At 35.5% G+C, this 21,475-nt stretch overlaps 1 protein-coding gene across 4 annotated transcripts in view; it reads left to right on the top strand.

The window, feature by feature from the left end:
• The window catches only part of LOC130051808 (phosphorylase b kinase gamma catalytic chain, skeletal muscle/heart isoform-like), a 174,198-nt gene that overhangs the window by 4,262 nt on the left and 148,461 nt on the right, over positions 1-21,475 (top strand). For 2 of the 4 annotated variants that reach the window (XM_056154511.1, XM_056154505.1), the window contains exon 2: positions 16,662-16,806. In XM_056154511.1, the coding sequence (XP_056010486.1) occupies positions 16,712-16,806 (95 nt within the window). In that variant the 5' untranslated portion in view covers positions 16,662-16,711. Of the gene's footprint in view, positions 1-16,661; positions 18,515-18,667; positions 18,831-18,999; positions 21,355-21,475 lie in introns of those variants that run through there. The other 2 variants (XR_008800069.1, XR_008800068.1) reach the window with 2 other exon arrangements.

Here is a 21,475-nt window from a genome sequence, read left to right as displayed (position 1 = left end):
TTTGAGAAGCAATAACAATGAAAATAGCATGTCAACATCAGGGATCGAAATTAACTTTTTCTACCACAGGCTAATTTTAGCCTGTGGAAAAAAATCCACAGGCTAAAATGAAAACCTACAAGCTAAAATAAAAATAATGAAGCAGTGCTCTTTTTTCATACTTTTTTAAAATCAATTATATTCCCCATCATTACTGAGCTTAGTGGGTCAACAGACATCGTTTGAAGAAGACACTAAGTTACGTAAGTCATATAGTGCAATGTTTAGGTTTCTTGACCAACGCACCTCTAATCCACAACCTGTTTACCGCAGGTCTAGACCCAATGTTTTTCAATTTCACGCCACATCAGGGGTGTCACTAGTGATTTTTCAAAGCGAATCCTGGACTCATGGTTTATAAGCAGCACGATCACGAGTCCCATGAACTTTTTTGATAATCATCTACGCGGTGAGCAGTGCACTCGTGTCATCACTACAAGTTGTAGTACAACCCGAGAATGAATTAATGTAGATAGGACATTCTGATAAAATTGACTACCGGAAGACTTTGTAAAACATTATAGACTCTGATTTCTTTTTAGATAAATGAATAACAAAAACCTCATACTTGGAATTCAATTTAATCTCCCCTATAAGTGAACAGGACTCGTAGCAGATCTCTGTTTTTCATCATAACGCGATGTCCGACCTCTAAAGCATTTGTTTGATGCCGAGTTTCTCAAAAAATCATAAGAGAAAAATCCGGATAGAAACAGTTGTTAAAATCGGTCGTTTATATAAGCATTTGTATGATTCTGAGTGCAAGTTAAAGAAAAGCGAATAGCGCATCACCGTATAAAACGAATACGATACGATCATGGTTTGTAGATCACCACTCGCTAAGATTTTCGAGTGCCCACTATTTTTACTCGCTATTTTCTAAATGTACTCGAAATTTGCGAGTATTTCTCGCTAATTTCGAGCCCTGCAACATATATATTTTTCAATGTCTATCTATTACTGGAATATATATTTATCTTGTAAAGGCAATTTTTTCATGATTGAGTCCATTTAAGGACAAATATAGATCTACCTTAATGCAGAGTTCTTGAAAAGTGTCAGTAATGTCGGATTATCCGATAAAAGTAGTAAATGTCCGACACAAGTTACTTAATTGACGGGCCTGATGGCTGATAAAAGATCGGGATTGAAGTCCGTTTTTTACCCGGAAAATGGCAGCCATGTGGCCCATAAATTTTCAAACCGATGCTAAATCTGGTAAGGCATTGATACGTAAATGTGAGGAATCTGTTGTGAAGAACTACAAGGAGAAAAGAAACCGATTGTTTCAATCCGCCTTGCAAGCTGGGAAACAATGGCTTTTGTTTTATGTGGTTTTACCTACTGCTATGCGACACCATCTGCTCAAAGTCGAAAGACCAACTACACCCAGGCGAAAGTGAGAGAAAGAGTAGTTACAACGATTGCAGAGAAAGATGAGAAAGTAGTTGAGAGGAATAGACAGGATAGAGAGAAAAGTGGAGGGTGTGAGAGAAGTGGAAGATGAGAGAGAAGTAGAGCAAGAAAGCGACTCAGTGAAAGTGAGGAAGATTCTGAGTGTGAGCACATGAGAAAGAGTATGAAAGGAGAATTTATGAACTTATTGCTGAGATGGAGATTGAATACAATTAGTTGATTATAAATAAAAATTATAAAAACCTCAAAAGCGATGCATTTTTTCTGGACCGACAAAATTTTTATTGGGCTGACACTATTTCTAACAGTGAATTCTGACACTTCAAAAGAAATTTCAAGGTCTCTGTTAATGACAAATATGGAATGACACAATAGTCAACTCCTGATGAATTTTTATGAACACTAGCTTGCTAATTGATTCACTCATTCCAATACTGATCCATGTTGATAATCTATGTTCTCAAATTAATCTTGGCCTTTAAACAATAGTCTATGTTATGAAAGCCTTGATATTGAAAAAAAATGACATACGACTGATGGATTATTTATTTTGAAATACAGTGAAATTTCTCAAAACTGGCCCCTCAGAAAACCGGTTCTCCCTGAATATTGGCCGATTTTCAAAGTCCCGGCAGAAATCTTAACATTTCCTTACAAAGAAAGTCTTACAAAACCGGCCACCCCTGAAAATTGGACATTGGCCACTTTTTAAAGTTACATTTGTTAACAAACATGTGTGATTTACCCTTATAATACTGGCCACTTTTTGAAGACAATAAAATTTTGGCCAGAGAGTGATCAAGATTGGTCAGGTGAGCAAATTGACTAATCATCTGGCTAGGTGGGAAATTATGGACTGGAGGTGTGAAAAACATGAGTGACCTCTATAATTTCTATTGTTTACCTGCATGTGCAGTCAAGGGTGTTAAGTGACACAAGGCTAATCCAAGTGACCCTTCCAAATTCTGTACAAAATGTAAAAAAACAGTTAGGAACATATTGAATGAATATAGTATCAAACGCCACATTGTTGCACCATACTATCATATGGATATAAGCAGTATAGTTAATAAAGAACAAAGCCATGACTGTTAATGATAATCATTAAAAGGTAAATTAGTTTTCTTGGTTTCCATAGACTTAAAATTCCTTAGAAATATTCAAATTACAATTTCATCTTTACTACTGTACTTTTCACAAATGTCAAAACAAACTTTTTAATGATATAAGCAATGAATGTAAACAGAGTTTTTATAGGTAAAAGGAATTCTAATAATAGGCCTTTTTTTTATGTATCCTGTTATAGATTTTCAGTTTAGAATTAGATGATTTCAGCGAGAATATGTCTTGTTATTTATAATTACCTGTAGGTACAAGCGGACTAATTTGATCTCCATCGATAATTGATCATAGGTCACCAGAACAAAGAGAACAGTGCACTTTATGAATATTGAGATAAAATGTCTCTAAATACTAAATTCTTAGTAAACCGGCCACCCCTCTAAACCGGCCTTTTTTTTTGTTGGTCTGAGCAGGGTTTGACACTAAGGCACATTCGACCGACCTGGTCGAAGTCTACCAAATGATGGTCGGGTAAAATGTTGATATACTAGTCCGACTGGTCGTGTTGAAAAAAATAATCAAGAAACTTTACTTTACACCATAAGATATTTTATTCTCTCATATCTACGTATGTGAGATACAGATATTCTATGAAAGAAAGGTATGTAAGATATTTCTATCTTTCATATCACGTGACGTTTATCTTACATATCCCGTGACGTCATAATCAATACACAACTAGCTTGCAACTTACCTCGCCTCGATTGACGAACACTAGCGTCTTCAAAGCTCTTGTACAAAAAATGACAGATTGTAATGTCCCTGATAATCTCCAGGTGTATGTGACCAGACACAAAATTACACATTCCTTGAACAATTACTGCACACTCAACAACAGTCACAAATTCCTCATACACCTATGTCATCCTGTGCTGCCAGTTCACAGAAACCCAGCCCACATGGTCTATTACTTCTAGGCCTACCTCCACATTCACTCTGTCAACGTCTACTGTCCGTGTCTCAGGTGAAATAAGTGCCTTCAATGTCCATGAGACTCGAGTTCTTGCACGTGTGGAAAACGAAAGTCTAGCCATGTCCATAATTATATCCACCAACAAAAACCACTTGGAATCTCTTTTCACACACTCGTCATTAAATAACTGCTCAATTAATATCAATATCAATGCTCCTCTAAGAAAAAAAACGTGCAGTTGTGGATTCATATTCTGATTTAAGGTCTGTCAAAATGTTTCGCGCTGATGGACTGTCGAGTTACATCACGCATCACCCTGATTATTGATTTATTCAAAGAGGAATAACTCTAATACAATTCACTTATACACTCGTCGGCCGATTTTTTGTCGGCAACGTAGTTGCCAAAATGAGGGTCGTAGAATTTGATTCTGGTGTTATTTTTAATGTACAGCGAAAAATTAACTAATTGGGAATTTCTCAAAATGGCGTCGCTAGGCACAAGGAAAACGGAAAACTCTAGAAATATGAGAGAAAAATACTCTCTTATGAGTTGCCATGAAATATTAAGGTGATTCCACCCTCGGGGTTGCAAAAAAGCGGGAAAACCCTCGGTAAAGCCTCGGGTTTCACAGCTTTTTTGCAACCCTCGGGTGGAATCACCTTATATTTCATGGCTACTCATAAGAGAGTCTTATATTCTTAACTAAGAAAATAAGTGTAAAGTGTTTACGAGCAACTTTGAACTGTGTGATGACATAATCTCTATTTTTAGTTCTAATAAATAGTCGCTGTCGGAAGTGATATTTTACGACATTTACTCTTTGTTAATGTGTGTAAAGTTACGTTTCGGATAAATAGATATAAACTGAATGTATTTTCATTTGAAAAAACAGTTTATTTTAATGGAATATAAGAAAGTGTCTATCAAATCAATAAATTACATCGTAAACAGCCATTTTTCGGTGTTGACACATGTGCGGGAATGTGTCTTTTTTCAGATACGACTTCTCATCCTCAAGGAAAGATGTCCCGAGAGATTCAGAAAAAAAGGAATAGGTTGGGAAGAAACAAAGCAGGGCTTATGAAATAGAAATTTAAAAAAAGCGGTTGAAGTCATCTTATTCTAACAAATGGACTAAAGAATTTCTGTGCAAGGTAGAATTTAAAGAAACAGAAAATGCGTTTGAAAATAAAAGCATATCAAATAGAATGGCGAGACTAAAGATTTTTTTGAGACAATTAAGTACGTTTTAGTTCAAACTTAACGTTTGTCATTTGAATTAAGTATTTAGATATGGAGAAACCATCCAGGTTTTTTTTCTCTGGAAAGTTGGTCAGGGCTAGTGGATGTAAGGTCAGGTCTAGTAAAAATCATTTGAAGTAGACCGACAGGTCCAGTGCTCATAAAAGTAAATGTCAAACCCTGGGTCTGAGAGCCGGCCAGTTTAGAGAAGTTTCACTGTAGTGGAAAAGGAGGGAAGTACATGTACATACACTTACAAAGTCCATAACTTCATAGTTTGACAGAATAACTTTAAAAGCATATGAATCCCATTATTTGCAAGAAAAGTTCTTATGTTGGATTTTTCTTTTACAGTTCGTCTTGCAATTGAGCTTTATATCGGTCAATTTCTTTTTTTCAAATTCAGTACCTGTGCTCCCTCACATAGTTTAACAAGTTAGTCTTTTTTCCTTCTTGTTAGAATAATCAATTTCTTATGACTTTAGTCAATCATAAATTTCACATCAATGCACACAGCAATCATGCACAAACAAAAGAAAATTTCTGATGTACATGTTCGGATATATGTATACATGAAAAGTAGAAACATATATTTAAACAATAAGATGTTATTTTTGTTGCTTCATTGGATGATGAAGGTATATAGCTAGCATTGCAGAAATAATTCATAACCCGGCCGCATATCCCGCTTACGCGGGTTATGTAAAAAATTTTCTGCAATGATTGCTACCTTCATCACCGAATGAAACAACAAAGAAAGCCATTTTATTTATATTGATATTTTTATGCATTGTTTTGAAATATAAATATACAGTCAAACCTGTATTAAGAGACCGTCCAACGGAGAATGGAAAAAAGGTCACATATGACAGGTGGTCTCTTAATACAGGTTGCCTATTTTCCACAGTTAATGGATAAAATTTCGTAAATAATTTGTATAATGGAGAAAATGACACCTTGTATTTGGAATTTATCATTAAGAATATCAAGTATGATTTTAATAGTTGTAAAATAAAATTAATAATACACTGTTGTTAAAAATCTAGAATATGATGTGTTGTATCATAATTTTTTATTCATCAAAAATCACATTTTTAATCTATTTAAGAATGATAAACTTTGCATGCATTTCATATTACACATTTACATGAGATTTAAAAATTATTTATGAACTGCATGTAAATTTTCTAAAACTTATAAACACTTTGTTGTAAAGGGTATTTATGTATAGCCTACTTATACAGTGTAACTAAAAAATGCAATGTTTGTGGTAAGAAAGCAAATGGTGAAGTGTTGCGTCTCCTTTTGTACAATACATGTTGGAAAAATGTTATTCAATTTTAGAAACATTAAATAAATCACAATATCAATTGTACATGCACAGCAAATCTTTTAAGCTTAGAACTAATATGCAGGCAATTTTCTTGAACTCGGACGTGTCAAATACTCGGGACATGTCGAAGTGAGCCGCTAGTTCCGGTCATTATTCTGGAAACCTCTAGTATCTCATGCAGGAAAAACTGCGAATACTCCGTTTAAAATTTCAGTCCTAAGCACAATATTTACCTGATTTATATCACAATGGGGCAAATTTTTACTCTGTTGAACATAATGGTATAACAAGTGGTAGATTTTCATTTCCGATCTAGCCTACCCGGCACTTCTTAAAGTTTGTCGAAATTCACACCTTCAAATACACCGGCCTTGATTCCCGGATCCTTGATTTTGTTAAATAAACATCAACTCGGGTTTTATTAATTAACCACACACGACACTGCATGTTGACAGCTTAGGTATAATAATTTATTCAGAGGGCCGACTAAACAAGATCATCGCCAAACTGTGCGTATCAAAACGAAAGTGTTAGGGGCGATAATTTCCAGAATAGTCGTGCGTTTGAAAATGAAAGTGTTAGGGGCGATAATTCCCAGAATAGTCGGTTCAACTGAAATCGAAAGTAGTAATCACGTAATCGAAAAATGTACAGTCGTTAAATAGAGGTAAAATTTTGTGAAAATATACGAAAAGGCTGTAAAAATCATGGTCGTTGGTCGCGTCAGACAGGTGGTCGTTTAATACAGGTACAATATATAGAGCAACGTCTTGGGGGAAACTTTTTATGGTCACATACGACAGTGAGTCGCTTAATACAGTGGGTCGCTATGGCAGTTTTGACTGTATATAGATTATAGTACTAAAATGTCATATGGTTGACCCATTCGTTTAAATGGAACAGGCAATGCACCTTTTGACCTTGATGACGCTCCATATTTGATAATGATTACACAGAGAGGTGGTACTAAAAAAATGGATCGAACTAGTTTGCAAGAAATTCATGATATCGCAATGCCAATTTCAATGGAAATAAGAGATAAGATTCAGTGAATGTAAATATTCCATAACATTTAGAATTCTTGATGTTTTCATAAATCATGAATATTAATGCGTCCCCTTACGGAATTGCAGCATACTTGAAGTACATATGGCCAGCATGTGAGAAGCAGTACAAAATCCCAGCACACTATCAGTATGCATAACTTTTAAATGGAAGAATACATGGAAGCAGCGCAATTGCAGTGTGTTTCAAATATGTAAATTAGGACTGCATTTGTACTGCAAAAAAAGACTGCTGTGCAGTATATGCTGTCTTGCAGCACATGTGCTGACTTGCAGTACAGTTGCCATATGTACTGCTCTGCAGTACATGCTGATTTTGCAGTACAGATGCCATATGTACTGCTCTGCAGTACATGCTGGCCTGCACTACTACTTTAGTACTGCTAAGCAGTACATCATACCAAATATGGACATCTGGTTTGCAGCACAGTTTCAAATATTTAAATTAGGACTGCATTTGTACTGCAGAAAAGACTGCAAAGCAGTACGCCATACCAAATATGGACATTTGGTTTGCAACGCAGTTGCAGCCCGTTTCAAATATTTAAATTAGGACTGCAGTTAGGCTGCAAAACGGCACTGCTTTAAAGCACAAATGTGTTCTATATAGTGCCTTAATTACTTTGCGGAAGATTTCAAAATGTAAAACAACAAATGTTCTGTATCTATTACTGCATATATATTCAGGATTAAACTCATTAATAAACATACATTCATAAATGAATACAAAGACCCTGGTTCAGATAGAAACATGATTAAAGATGTAGATCTAAATATACTAAAAAAATAATAATAAAAATAACTATTTATATCTATAGTATGAATGTATTCAACTAGGCTCAATTCAATTCTGTTCAAAATTAAGGTAAGCTGTCATCAAGCAAAAAATTAGCGCAATAAATTCTTGTACACACATATCGTAATTCATATTCCTTATGCGTCCTATTTCAACAATTTACCACCGATTTACCAGCCTTCATGCCCATGGTCTCCACTCTCTCCTTGACTTTAGGCCTACTGATTTTCTGTACTCAAATGGCCACTAGTACATTAATTAAATGTAAACATGTTTTGAGAACTACCTTAATAAAATTAAAAATTTTGATATTAGAAGATCTATTTGTAAGTTACGGATATTAGCTCATAAAATATAGAATTAATGATTGAAGTTGGTACATAATATTCTGGTATTACGTAACAAATGTAACTCCAGTTCATTAGCCTGATAGGTGATAAGATTCATTTTATGTGATTACGGGGGTTGATGAGGATCAGTTTCGTTATTGTATACACTCTACTTTGGCAAAAACTAATGGGTTTATGAAATTAAATCTTCGACCAGATGCAGTTTTCACTATTTTTGACTACGGACCAACTGCAAGCATGACGAAGATGAGCAAATCCTACAAAACGTTGACTGTATAATGACAGTAACTAGGCCTAGTACAGATATTCATAATTTAGTATAAACATGATCTGATTTGTTTAGAAATGAAATTTGACATATGATCGAAGCTCTTCTGATCAGAATCTATCTCTGAATATACATGTACAAGTAAATAAATTGTAGATGAATAGGTCTAACTTTATATGTTGAAAGTTGCATTATCAGACAGTCCCACCCACCCCCCCTTTTTATACCCCCCCCCCCCCCCCCCCCCCCGAACGAAGTTCTGGGGGATATATAGGAATCACTCTGTCTGTCTGTCTGTCCGTCCGTCTGTGCAGATTCATGTCCGGGCCATAACTTCTTTGTTCTTTGACTTAGGCATGCCATATTTGGCACACAGGTAGATCACCATGATACGATGTGTCGAGTACCTTCATGACCTCTATATGACCTTGACCTCAAGCTCAAAATTAAAGGTTTTTACAATGGATTCGTGTCCAAGCCATAACTTCTTTGTTCTTTGACATAGGCATACCATATTTGACACATGAGTGTATCACCATGAGACGATGTGTCATTTACCTTCATGACCTCCATATGACCTTGACCTCAAGGTCAAAATTGAAGGTTTTTACAATGGATTCGTGTCAGGGCCATGACTTCTTTGTTCTTTGACATAGGCATATCATATTTGACACATGAGTGTATCACCATGAGACGATGTGTCGAGTACCTTCATGACCTCTATATGACCTTGAACTTTGACCTCAAGGTCAAAATTGATTATAGGGTTTTGACATAGTCATACCATAAGACATGGGTGTATCACCATGAGACTATGTGTCATGTACATTCATGACCTTTTTATGACCTTGACCTTTGATCTCAAGGTCAAAATTATAGGTTTATGCCATGGATTTGTGTTTGGACTATATCTTCCATTTTCTTCTACAAAGGCATACCATATTTTTACACTCAGGAAAGAGGTAATTTATACCTATTAACAACACCCTTTGGGAGATTGGGGTAAGCGGGGGGTATTCTTAGTGAGCATTGCTCACAGTACATCTTGTTTTCTGTTTGAAAAAGAAAGTTCAAAGGAAATGGTGGAGCGATATTGAAATTATAAGTTTTTATATCATGTGAAATAAACCAATTTTTGCGGTCATGCAAGAGTTGTGGGTGATTTTTTTTTTCAAATGAAGCACTAATTTGCATGTTGGTTTCCTTATTGGGGACAAATTTAAAACCATGCAACGTTAAATGTTAAGTAATAGTAAATAATCTGAGTGTGGTCTCTTATGATGTCACAAATGCAGGAAATCAGGAACGATAATCGGGTAAAGATTTTTATTCCGACTGCCTTTGCACTTCAATTTCTTCGAGTTAATATCGTTATTAATCTTAAAAAAGCATTTTTATGAGGAGTCTATGAAACAAAGTTGATAATTATGGAGAGAAAAGGTATTGTTAAAAACCGTCTCCTATGACCTTTAAATAAATAAGTCCATACCGTTTTTGTCCTTGCAATGTCTTAAATCTGGTGGTCTACCACACGCAGCACAACCTTTTTCCAAATTGTCCACTAGAATTCCAAGTTCCACAACTCGTCTCCAGCAAATCATCTCCTCATGCTCTTCTTCCGATTCCTCACTCTCTGATGCATCATATGGATACGTGTCTTCATTTCCTAGGCATTCTTGTGAATTATCACCAGACGAACATTTTTTTCATGATTCATCCAATTTGTCTTCGATAACCATGTTGTTATTGGCATCAACATTCACTATCTTACGTCCAAGGGATAATGCATAACCTTTCTTAGCATTTTGTAACCGTTGATGACGTTTTTAGCTCTTCTGAGCCGAAGGCTCAGAGAGCTAATGCTATGGCCATTTGTGCGGTGTGCGTAAACTTTTTAGAAAAAGGGCTATAACTCAAGAACCCCTTGGCCAATTTTTTTCAAATTTGTTACAGGGTATCATTGGCCCAAGGGCTTTCATACATACTAAATAGAGGGATGTGACCCTTTAACAAGGGGAGATAATCAGGAAAATACAAACAAAAGTAGTGGTTGCTAAAAAATCTTCTCAAGAACCACTGGGCAGATTATCACCAAACTTACACATAAGGATGAGGATATGTTGTAGATTAAAAATTGTTCAAGGCATTACCCTGGGGCAAAGGGCGTGGTCTCAAGGTCACTTCAAAGTTGACCTAAATTTATATTTCCTTAAATCTTAGATATTTTAGTCATTATAAGGACTAGGATCATCAAATTTTGACAGTTGATGCATCTTAGGACCTTGTGTCAAGTTGTCTCAAAAGTAGGTCACGGTGACCTACTTTTTGAATTTTGCAGGTATTTATTTTAAAATTAATTTTGATGCATATCTTGGACACTTTGAAGCCTATGATCATCAAAACTTGTCAGTTGGTGGATCATGGGACCTTGAAATGCGTCAACTGAAAATAGGTCACTGTGACCTACTTTCTGAATTTTATGGCTTATCATTTATAGATATATTTTAAGTTGTTATTTCAAATACCGAGAGGTTTAGAATCATCAAATCTTGTAAGTTGATGCATCTTGAGGCCTTGAAACATATTTATAAAAAAGTAGGTCACAGTGACCTACTTTTTGAATTTTGCAGATATTCAAATTTCACATTTTCAATTTTAGATGCATATTTTGGGCACTGTAAAACCTGGGATCATCAAACTTTGTCAGTTGATGCGTTTTCAGTCTTCGGTTTGTGTCGACCAAAAAGTAGGTCACCGTGACCTACTTTTGGTATTTGACAGCTTAATTACTATATTTCAGACACTATTTGACCTACAATCATCAAACTTTGTCAGTTGATGCATCTTGAGTCTTTGGAGTGTATCGACCAAAAAGTAGGTCACTGTGACCTACTTTTGGCATTTGACAGTTATATTTATATATTTCAGTCACTAATTGACCTACAATCATCAAACTTTGACAGTTGATGCATCTTGAGTCTACGGAGTGTGTCGACCAAAAAGTAGGTCACCTTGACCTACTTTTGGAATTTGACGGCTATATTTATATATTTCAGATACTATTTGACCTACAGTCATCAAACTTTGTCAGTTGTTGGGTCTTGCATGTTCGAAGGGTTTCAACCAAAAAGTAGGTCAACTTGACCTACTTTTGGAATTGGACGACTATATTTATATATTTCAGATACTATTTGACCTACAGTCATCAAACTTTGTCAGTTGATGCGTCTTGCATGTTCAAAGGGTGTCGACCAAAAAGTAGGTCACCTTGACCTACTCTTGGAATTGGACGGCTATATTTATATAATTCAGATACTATTTGACCTACAGTCATCAAACTTTGTCAGTTGTTGGGTCTTGCATGTTTGAAGGGTTTTGACGAAAAAGTAGGTCACCTTGACCTACTTTTGGAATTTGACGGCTATATTTATATATTTCAGATACTATTTGACCTACAGTCATCAAACTTTGTCAGTTGATGGGTCTTGCATGTTCGGAGTTCGCTGACCAAAAAGTAGGTCACCATGACCTACGATTGGAATTTGACAGCTATATTTCAATATTCAGATACTAATTGGCTTAAAATCATCAAACTTTGTCAGTTGATATTTCTTGGGTTCTCAAAATGTGTAAACCAAAAAGTAGGTCACATTGACCTATTTTTTTTGAATTCTTAGGATTTAACTAAAGATTTAGAATACTAAGAGGCTAAGAATAGAAATGGTGGGGTTGTACAATTTATCAGAAGAGCGATTCTAGGCCCTTGGGCCTCTTGTTACTAATAAATCTTCCTGATTTTTTCCTCCTGAATGATTCTGGTGCCATAATTGTTTACATTGTTTACTGACCCCCTTTCCTGCTCTTAAAACACAGAAGAGTTCCAAACAACTATAAATGAGAAAACCAAAACCAACCAAAATATTTTTTTACCATGGGAACTCTTCAGTGCTAAAGGTAGAAAAATTTGTTTATATCATCTGGCCTTAATGCAATCTTAATTACAAGCCGTTAACGTGATAATTGGTTTTTTGTCGATTAAATCTAATCTGTTTACGGCTTATAGATGTTTTGAAACCTGAGGGCGCATATGACGTAACTCATAATGGCACGTAAAATACTGAAAGTAAATATGCATATCGCAAGATTTGATTTTCATCGCTTTCAAACTTGAAAATTACGCAAAATATTTCATTAAAAACACATGTAAAGTAGTTTTAGGCATGAAAAGAATTAATTTTGCTGAAAAAATTAAAAAGTTTAGAAACATGCGTTGTGTCCTTTAATGATTCTTTATTGATTAATGGTCAAATTTGTCCTTGTCTAACCTTCGACCGAAAGCAAGCTTGAGTGACGTCACAATGGCACGAGAGAATGCATGCATGGTGATTCATGAGACCATAAACCCATTGTCTACTTGGTAGTGTCATATAGAATAGAATGTAAAAATAAATATATACCAGTACCTGTTTATCGCAATTTATTTAGATTGATCTGCATTGAAAACTAATTGATTCCAATTCAGTTCTTGGAAGTAAAGTTATTAGTTTTGAAATCTTTAATATGTTGACAGAGTGTTCATCGCAATTTTGCTCATTTACAAATCAAATATAGTAAGTGGTTTTCAAAAAAAACACCAAAAACCTTACCTACCTACCTAACCACACTGAAAAATCTGAGTTGCATTACAGCAAACATACAATTTTTGGCCGGGTTGCACGAAATGCAAGTCCGTTCTATAGTATGGTGAAGTGCGGGCGGGCGGGCGGGTGGGTGGTTGGGGAAATTTTGTGAAATCAACTCCTCCTACAGTTTTTTATGTACAACCTTGAAACTTTGCAGAAAGTAAGTATATATATTGAAGTTATGCACTAGGTTTTTTGAAGTCTGACCTTTGTCGAATATGGGCGCTACAGCAAAAAGTTGTTACTAAAAATAGAGTTCAACTTGAAAAAGGTAAGTGAGATTATCTTTTGTGGTTAAATTTAGTTGCACTACCTCTGAGGAAAAATTCAATTATATATGAATGTCAAATTTTCTGGGCATGAGTTGTAAATTTGCAATATAAATAGAGAAATTCTGTTTCTTTATCATATAATCATATACAATTCAAGCACCTGAAGTTATTGTTCATTTTAGTTATTATTACTTAATATTACATATATCACTGCAGTGCTCCAAGTTGCGAGTAAAACGGTCGCATTTGCGACCAGAAAATCAATTTTGCGACTAGAGATTATAATTAAGTCGCATTTTTGCGAGTGAAGAAAATTTGGGCAACCAGTAAAATTTTAGAATCGGGATCGGAAGTCTGAATAAATGTTTTTAGTCTCGGTCAAAACAATCAAGATGGTGGGAAAACGAGGTTTAGAGCACTTTGGATTTATCAATAGTAAAAAACAGAAGCCTCAGCCTTGTACATGTAACAAAGAAATTCAAGAATCACACGGGGAAAGTTCTGCATCAAAAGATGGCATTAGCAATGTCTAAAGAGAAATGCAAAAGTAAAGGAAGAACCCCAGTCCTGAAATGGCGGAGGAAATTTTCGTGATGGCAAAATGTTTTGCAGAATTTGTGAGGCCAATAAGCCAGCAATGTCCACAATTTCTAGACATCCATTGTCCTATTTTGCCACGACCGAGTGTACATATTTCAAACGTGGAAATGTGACTATTCACGGTAACAGTAAGAGACATGTCATTGTCTGTGACTGCATTATTAGCAGTACCCCTCTGAAAATACAGCAGGATATCCCAGGAAGTCCCGAGACAAAATCCCAGGATTTATCAGGATTGTCCTGAAAAGTCCTGCTTTTTTGAAACTGAGATTGACAAGGAATTAGAGGGACGGTATTGGCAGTGGGACATTTCAGGACTTTTAAGGATAATTAAGTCGAGCGGGGCAACAGATAACTACCACCAAATAAATCCCTACCCAAATTATTTACTCTAAATATTGCAACCCGGCCAATTGAGTTTTTGACCCATTTTTTAAGGATGGCCTGGGGTTAGGATGGGGCCACAATAGGGGATCAAAGTTTTACATACAAATGTATAGGGAAAATCATTAAACTCTTCTTCTGAAGAATCACTGGGCCAGAAAAGTTTACATTTACATGAAAGGTTCCCGACATAGTGCAGATTCAAATTTGTTAAAATCATGGCTCCTGAGCCAGAGGGTACGTTTAGGCAACAATAGGGATCAAAGTTTTACATACGAATATATGGGAAAATCTTTAAATATGTGCCACAGTGACTCAGGTGAGTGATGTGGCACATGGGCCTCTTGTTTGTCTTTGATATTTGGTATGTGGTAATACCATTATAAGACAGTGTGTCATGTGCCATTTTTGCTGACATTGTAAAGGTGAAATAATAGAATTTTTGAAGCATTTTTTTTTTTATCCCCGAACCATAACTTTTTAGGTCACCTGAGTAAACTCAGGTGACTTATTGCAATTGGTTTTCGTCCGTCGTCGTCCATCGTGCGACGTGCGTCATGCGTTAACAATTGAACATTTTAAACTTCTTCTTAATAATTACCCGTCCGATTCTTTTCAAATTTGATATGAAGCATCATTGGGACAAGGGGGACATAAATTGTAAATTTCAGGATTCCAGCACCCCTGGGGCCCTAGGGGCGGGGCAAAAACTGCCCAAAATTGACCAATTTTCAAAAATCTTCTTCTCAAGAACCACACACATGTAAGAAAAACTAAATGTGTAGTGATGTAGAGCAGGAAGGCCTCTACCAAAATGTAAATTTCATGATCCCCGGGGTAGGGGTTCTGACCCCAGGGCAGGGCCAAACTTGTTATATAGTGTTAATGTGTAAAACACTTGAATAACATCTTCTTTAATGCTATTGATACTAAATTGAAAGTAAATAAATATTTAGGAAGAACAGGTAGTCCTTTACCAAAATTTTAAATTTGATTATTCCAGGGGTAGGGGTTTTGGTATCGGGGTGGAGCCAAAATGGTCAGTTATTAAATGTGTGAACAATAGACATTTTTAACTTATTCTTGATAACTATCATTCCAATTCTTTTCAAATTTGGTATGAAACATCTTTGGAACAAGGGGAACATAAATTGTAAATTTCAGGATTCCTTCACCCCTGGGGCCTTAGGGGCAGGGCAAAAACTGTCCAAAAATGACCAATTTTCATAAATCTTCATGTCAAGAACCACACACATGTAAGAAAAACTAAATGCATAGTGATGTAGAGCAGGAAAGCCTCGATCTACCAAAATTGTAAATTTCATGATCCCGGGGGTAGGGGTTCTGACCCCAGGGTGGGGCCAAACTTGTTATATAGTGTTTATGTGTAAAACACTTAAATAACATTTTCTTTAGTACTTTTGATACTAAATTGAAACTAAATGGATAGAGCAGGTATTCTTTTACCAAAATTGTAAATTTGATTTTCTGCAGAGTAAGGGTTTTGACCCCAGGGTGGGGCCAAACTTTGTATATATAGTATTATTTAATATGGTGAATATCACAACCCAGGGTTATGACTTGAGGATGAGTCCAAATTAGTCATATATTTTGATGTTTTAATGTTAATACACCTATTATTTAAAGTCTTTCATCAGTGTTTGGACTTTTGAGGGCAGTGAAGTTTTAAGAACACATCTTGTTTTATACTGTTGCGGAACATTAGAATTTAGCTTAGATATTCAGAACAGGAATTTTTTTCTAGATTTCATAGCCCATGGAAGTAGTGATACTTTTTCACTAGTATTCAGATGACCGATAAGGCCTGTGGGCCTCTTGTTTTGTCTTTTGACATAGGGCCTTTGATATTTGGTGTGCTGGCAAGTTTAATTGACTGTCATGTGTTCACAACACTGTTCCTTATTTGAAGCACATAAACACATGGGCAAATGTATGATGTTTCGTAAGTCTTAATTTTTGCACTTTAAAGATAATCCTTGAATTTTTTTTTTTAAACTATGGAAAATGGAAGGGGAGACATCAGTTTTAGTGTGCTAAAATAATTCTTCCTAGTTGGTTTATACATTTATACAAAAATCTAATAGAAATTTTAGCTTTCATTAAACTTTTTTCAGTACCATGGTTATACTTGTATTAATGGGGTTTACAAATTGCAGTTGTTGGAATAACAGCCTCTGGTTTTGATGCATTTTCTTTGCTTGGAAAAATGGCTAAAGATGATATGGTGGATGCTGAATTACCATCAAGGGATGCTGCCAAAGAATTTTATGCTAAATATGAACCCAAAGATGCCTTGGGAAGGTGAGCTACTTAATACATAGTATTTAAATAAGCAGAGTAAGTGGCATTGGAGTTTAAGTGGGTACATTTGAAATCTCATTTATTTAAACACCCTTCTGATTGAAATTTGTCTGTAATTGTAAACTTTTCACAATTTAATTTTCTCTAGAACCATTTCACCAATTTCAACCACGGAGGTGAAGGTATCTCACCTAGTGCTGTCACGGTTAACCGAAAAATCGGTTAACCGCGGTTCAAACACTTGCGGTTCGGTTTGGTTTGTAATTTCCGGATTTCGTTTTTTTTTTTTTTAAATGTTTTACAATATCACATTTTGATTGCTACGCGTGCTATGATTGGTTTCTTATTTATATCACTGATAGTTTGACCAATGAAATTTAACGTAATATCGAAGATAGACTGACAGACGAAACATGACGAAGAAATCGCGAGTGTGGGAGTATTTTAATTTTAAAGGAGAGACAGAGGTTAACAAAACAATCATGATATGTAACATTTGCAAGTGTGAATTTAAATACGCAACAGGATCGACGTCTTCAATGAGTAGCCATCTCAGACGGAAACATGGCATTGTCGTAAAAAATAAACAGGTTGCTGAGCCTGAGGTCAGTAGAGAGAAGCAGTCCAGTAAAGGTGCCAGGCAATTACGATTATGTGATGCATTTGCACTTAAAAATAAATTGTCAAGAACATGAAGTCGGCATGTCGAAATTACACGATCTATTGGAACATTTATTGCTAAGGATATGCGACCGTTTTCTGTACTGGAAAATGAGGGATTTGTGAACATGATTCGAGTATTAGAACCTAAATATGACATGCCATGTCGTACACATTTTTCAGAAAAAGTCATTCCCAAACTATACCAAGAAAGATGCGATACGGTTACTAAGAAACTGCAACAAGCTGAATTCATAGCAGTCACCACAAACTCCTGGACATCACGTGCAAACCAGAGTTATAATACAATCATTGCACATTTTCTTGAGGATTGGATTATGAGATCCTTTGTGTTACAAACAAGGGTGATGCATGAATCCCACACTGCTGAGAATTTATGTCACTTTCTTAAATGTGCTGTGAATGAGTGGAATTTAAAACGCTTGGAACAGATGCCATCTCTTACCACTGACAATGCTCGAAACATAATGAACGCAGGGAAATTGGCAGGGTTTGAACCTCATATTGGTTGTGTAGCCCACACAATAAACCTTGGGACTCAGAGAGGACTCCGCATACAACAGTTTGAGAAACTTTTAGGCCGGATTCGTAAAGTGGTCACTTACTTTCATAAAAGTAGCACAGCAACAGCCATTCTAAAATCCAAACAAGCAATACTAGAAATACCACAACATAAACTCATTATGGACGTATCAACAAGGTGGAATTCAACATACGACATGCTGGAACGGTTTTTAGAACAGCAACCAGCAATTATTGCAACCTTAATGGCGAAAGACTTGAAAAAAAATGTCAAAGATGTATATACATTATCAGACAATGACATTTCTTCAGCAGAAAGAGTTATGTGTGTGTTAAAACCAACCAAGACCGTCACCACCATTCTTTGTGGGGAATTTTCTCCAACTGTGTCAATGATTCATCCCCTTAAAGAGATGTTACTACAACAGCTGAAGAGAGTGAATGATGAAGATGACAAATTGGTTTCAGATGTGAAGAAAGCTATTAGTCAAGATTTGGAGTCTAGGTATGAATATTTCATTATAAAATGTTTAAAAAAAAATAAGTAAATAAAATAAAGAAAAATGAGTAGTGTAGAATGTAGATTTCATATGATCAGATAAAGCTTATGAATTATGTTGGAAATCATTGTTTGCTAATTTGCTATTTCACTTTTTAGATATACTGATTCTGAGGTGGTGACCTTCTTACATGAGAGTGCCTGTATGGACCCTAGATTTAAGGCCATGCCTTACCTAAAGGTTGAAGAAACAGAGAGAGTCTATTAATCTCTAACAAAGAAAGCAGGAGAGATTAATCAAATGAGTGAAGCAGTTATAAAGGTTATAAGATTTATTAAAATGATTTATGAATCCCAAAATAAATTGTGAAAGAAAATACAATTTCGAACAAATCTAGTATAAGGAAATGAATTTTATTCATAGTTCTTAGAATGAATTAGTGATACAATATGCATGAAGAATTCTAATTATATAATCAATTTATTATCAGGTTAAAATGGAGAAGGATGGTGACAGTGAGAATTCAGTCCCCCCTTTGCCTTCCATTAATGCAGAAACGAGCCAGGATTGTTCTTCACTTATTGACACTGATAAGGGCATTGTTTCAGAGGAAGCTGCAGACTACAAACCACCTTTGAAACAACAGAAATGTGCATTAGATGACAACAGAAATATGCATTAGATGACAACAGAAATGTGCATTAGATGACTTATTTGGTGAAATATTTGTAACAAAAATTGAACCAGCTAAGTGTTTGAAGGCTAGAGTTGAACAAGAAATTCTCAATTTTAAGTCTGAACATGCCCCTGAACTCAGATCCACTCTTGTGGTGGAAAAACCATGAATGTACTTAACCCCTTTTACATACATGCCAACTTTCCTGATTTAGGCGGGATCTTCCCGATTTTACCCTCCGGTCCCGCTTTCCCGATCGTGAAAGCAAAATTACCCTAAAATCCCGATTTGAAATGTTTTCCGACCAAAATTTCCGATTTCACGATTGAAAACGAGTTTGAAAGTGGGATAATCGTGAAATCTCGTGACCAGAATTGGAAATCCCGCGTCATTTCTGAACTGGCCAATCAGAAATCGGGACAATAGTCAGCCATTGCTGTTTACCTGTGTCGCATGGTGTCGGGTTGGTCTGCCTGTGTCGGGGTGTTTATTGGACAGTACGAAGCATGTTTTGATAGTAATTAATCGGGAAGACGGATTTCAAATTGACCTATCCTTTACACAAACGTGAATGACAAAGATGCTAGTGTCACCACCAAACAATCGGACATTCCGCCTCTCGCTGACAGCATCCAAAATTTGCAATAAGGTACGTCAAGTATATATTTTTTCCAACTATAATAATATAGGCTATCCAAATCTATCCGTCTATAGCGATGTATTATATAGTCTATATAGTGTAGTATTCATTAAATATACTTTGTGATGCGTAATTCGCACAAGTCTGTACTGAATTTTTTATTTAGCAAGTAGCCTTAAGTTACAAGTAAAACGGAATATTTTGATGTGTTTTTTTTTCCTGGTAATTATTTCAGATGTCATGGGTGCAAAGGTTTTGTTCGCAAACTTCATAGCAGGGCAGATCACTCCTTTTTTGGTTGCAATGCAGATTATTCCACCAGTCTCTGCAAGCCCATGTTTACAGACAAGCAAGATCGCCTTTGCAGTCGTACCTAAATGCATGTGCTTTAATTTAAATTTTGATATACAGACCGGCCAATGTTTATTGTATGGTGTAAAAGGATGCAACCTTAAATATTATTTGATATTATGTATGTGACTTGTTGGAGAAGATTTTTTGCTGAATAGATGATTTTAATAAAATATTAATGTATATCTTTCAAAGTTTTTTTTATATAGTTAATGGTCAAACACATTTGATGTTGTGTTAATATATGATACATTAACAATGATTTGATTGATATTTTATTTGAAAGGACAAATATTTATTTTCATGCTAAAATGTCGTGAATTTTGAGCTTTGAAAAAAGGTCGTCGCGCGCAAAATCCCCCATGGGGATTTTTAAAAGTTGACATGCATGCTTTTAGCCAAACTTGCCAAAAGGTACCTCTGTATTCCAGCCACTTCAGTGGCAAGTGAATGAGTGTTTTCTACTGCTGGGGATATAGTCACAGCGCAACGTTCTTGTTTGTCTGGAGATCAAGTAGATAAGAGTCTCAGGATATCCACTGAAAAGATCAAATGAATCCCAGTCAATTTTGAACAGTTTTATTTTTTTAAAATTTATTTTATAAAACAAGTAGTTCTATATTTTTTTCAGTTGTTGTTATTTTGTTGAATAAAATGCATTAGAAATTGAAGTTTTCATTTGTGTTAAAGATATACAGAAAAAAATAACTTAGGGTCCTCATTATTCTTGAATTCATTAAGTTATTTAATTTCATCACACAAAATGAAACCGAACCGAAAAACCGAAAACCGAAGTTTTATTTCCAGAACCGAACCGAACCGAGAAATGCCTGAACCGTGACAGTCCTAATCTCACCGGTAATTATTTTCACTATATATTACTGTACAGGAAATAAAATCAATTTGCAAAATTGATGCCATTAATAACGAAGTCTGAAATGTTTTATGTTATCTGTCTTGTCTGCCGACACTGGAAAAACAACACCCTACATGGGATTATAGAAAAAAAATATACCTGCAAACAAGACTACCCACAAATTCACTGTGTATACAGGCAAAGTGCACCTCAGGAAGTAGCCTCAGCTACTAACATCAAATAGTTCCTTTGTATACACTTGATTATTTCTACAAATTACACAAAATTTCCTAATAAAAAATGAAGAGAAAAGAAAAAGAAATGAGAAAAATCAGGCATGAAAAAAAAAATTCTTTTAAATATATGGAACTACAATTGACTAAGTTCATTTTGACTGGACAATTACCGGTGTGATACCTGAAAGAAATTTATGTTTAATCCAA

The sequence above is a fragment of the Ostrea edulis genome, chromosome 1 (genome assembly GCF_947568905.1).
Source record: "Ostrea edulis chromosome 1, xbOstEdul1.1, whole genome shotgun sequence".
Classification (NCBI taxonomy): Eukaryota; Metazoa; Mollusca; class Bivalvia; order Ostreida; family Ostreidae; genus Ostrea; species Ostrea edulis.
The sequence above is the reverse complement of the archived record's forward strand: the minus strand, read 5'-3'. Positions and strand labels throughout refer to the sequence as shown.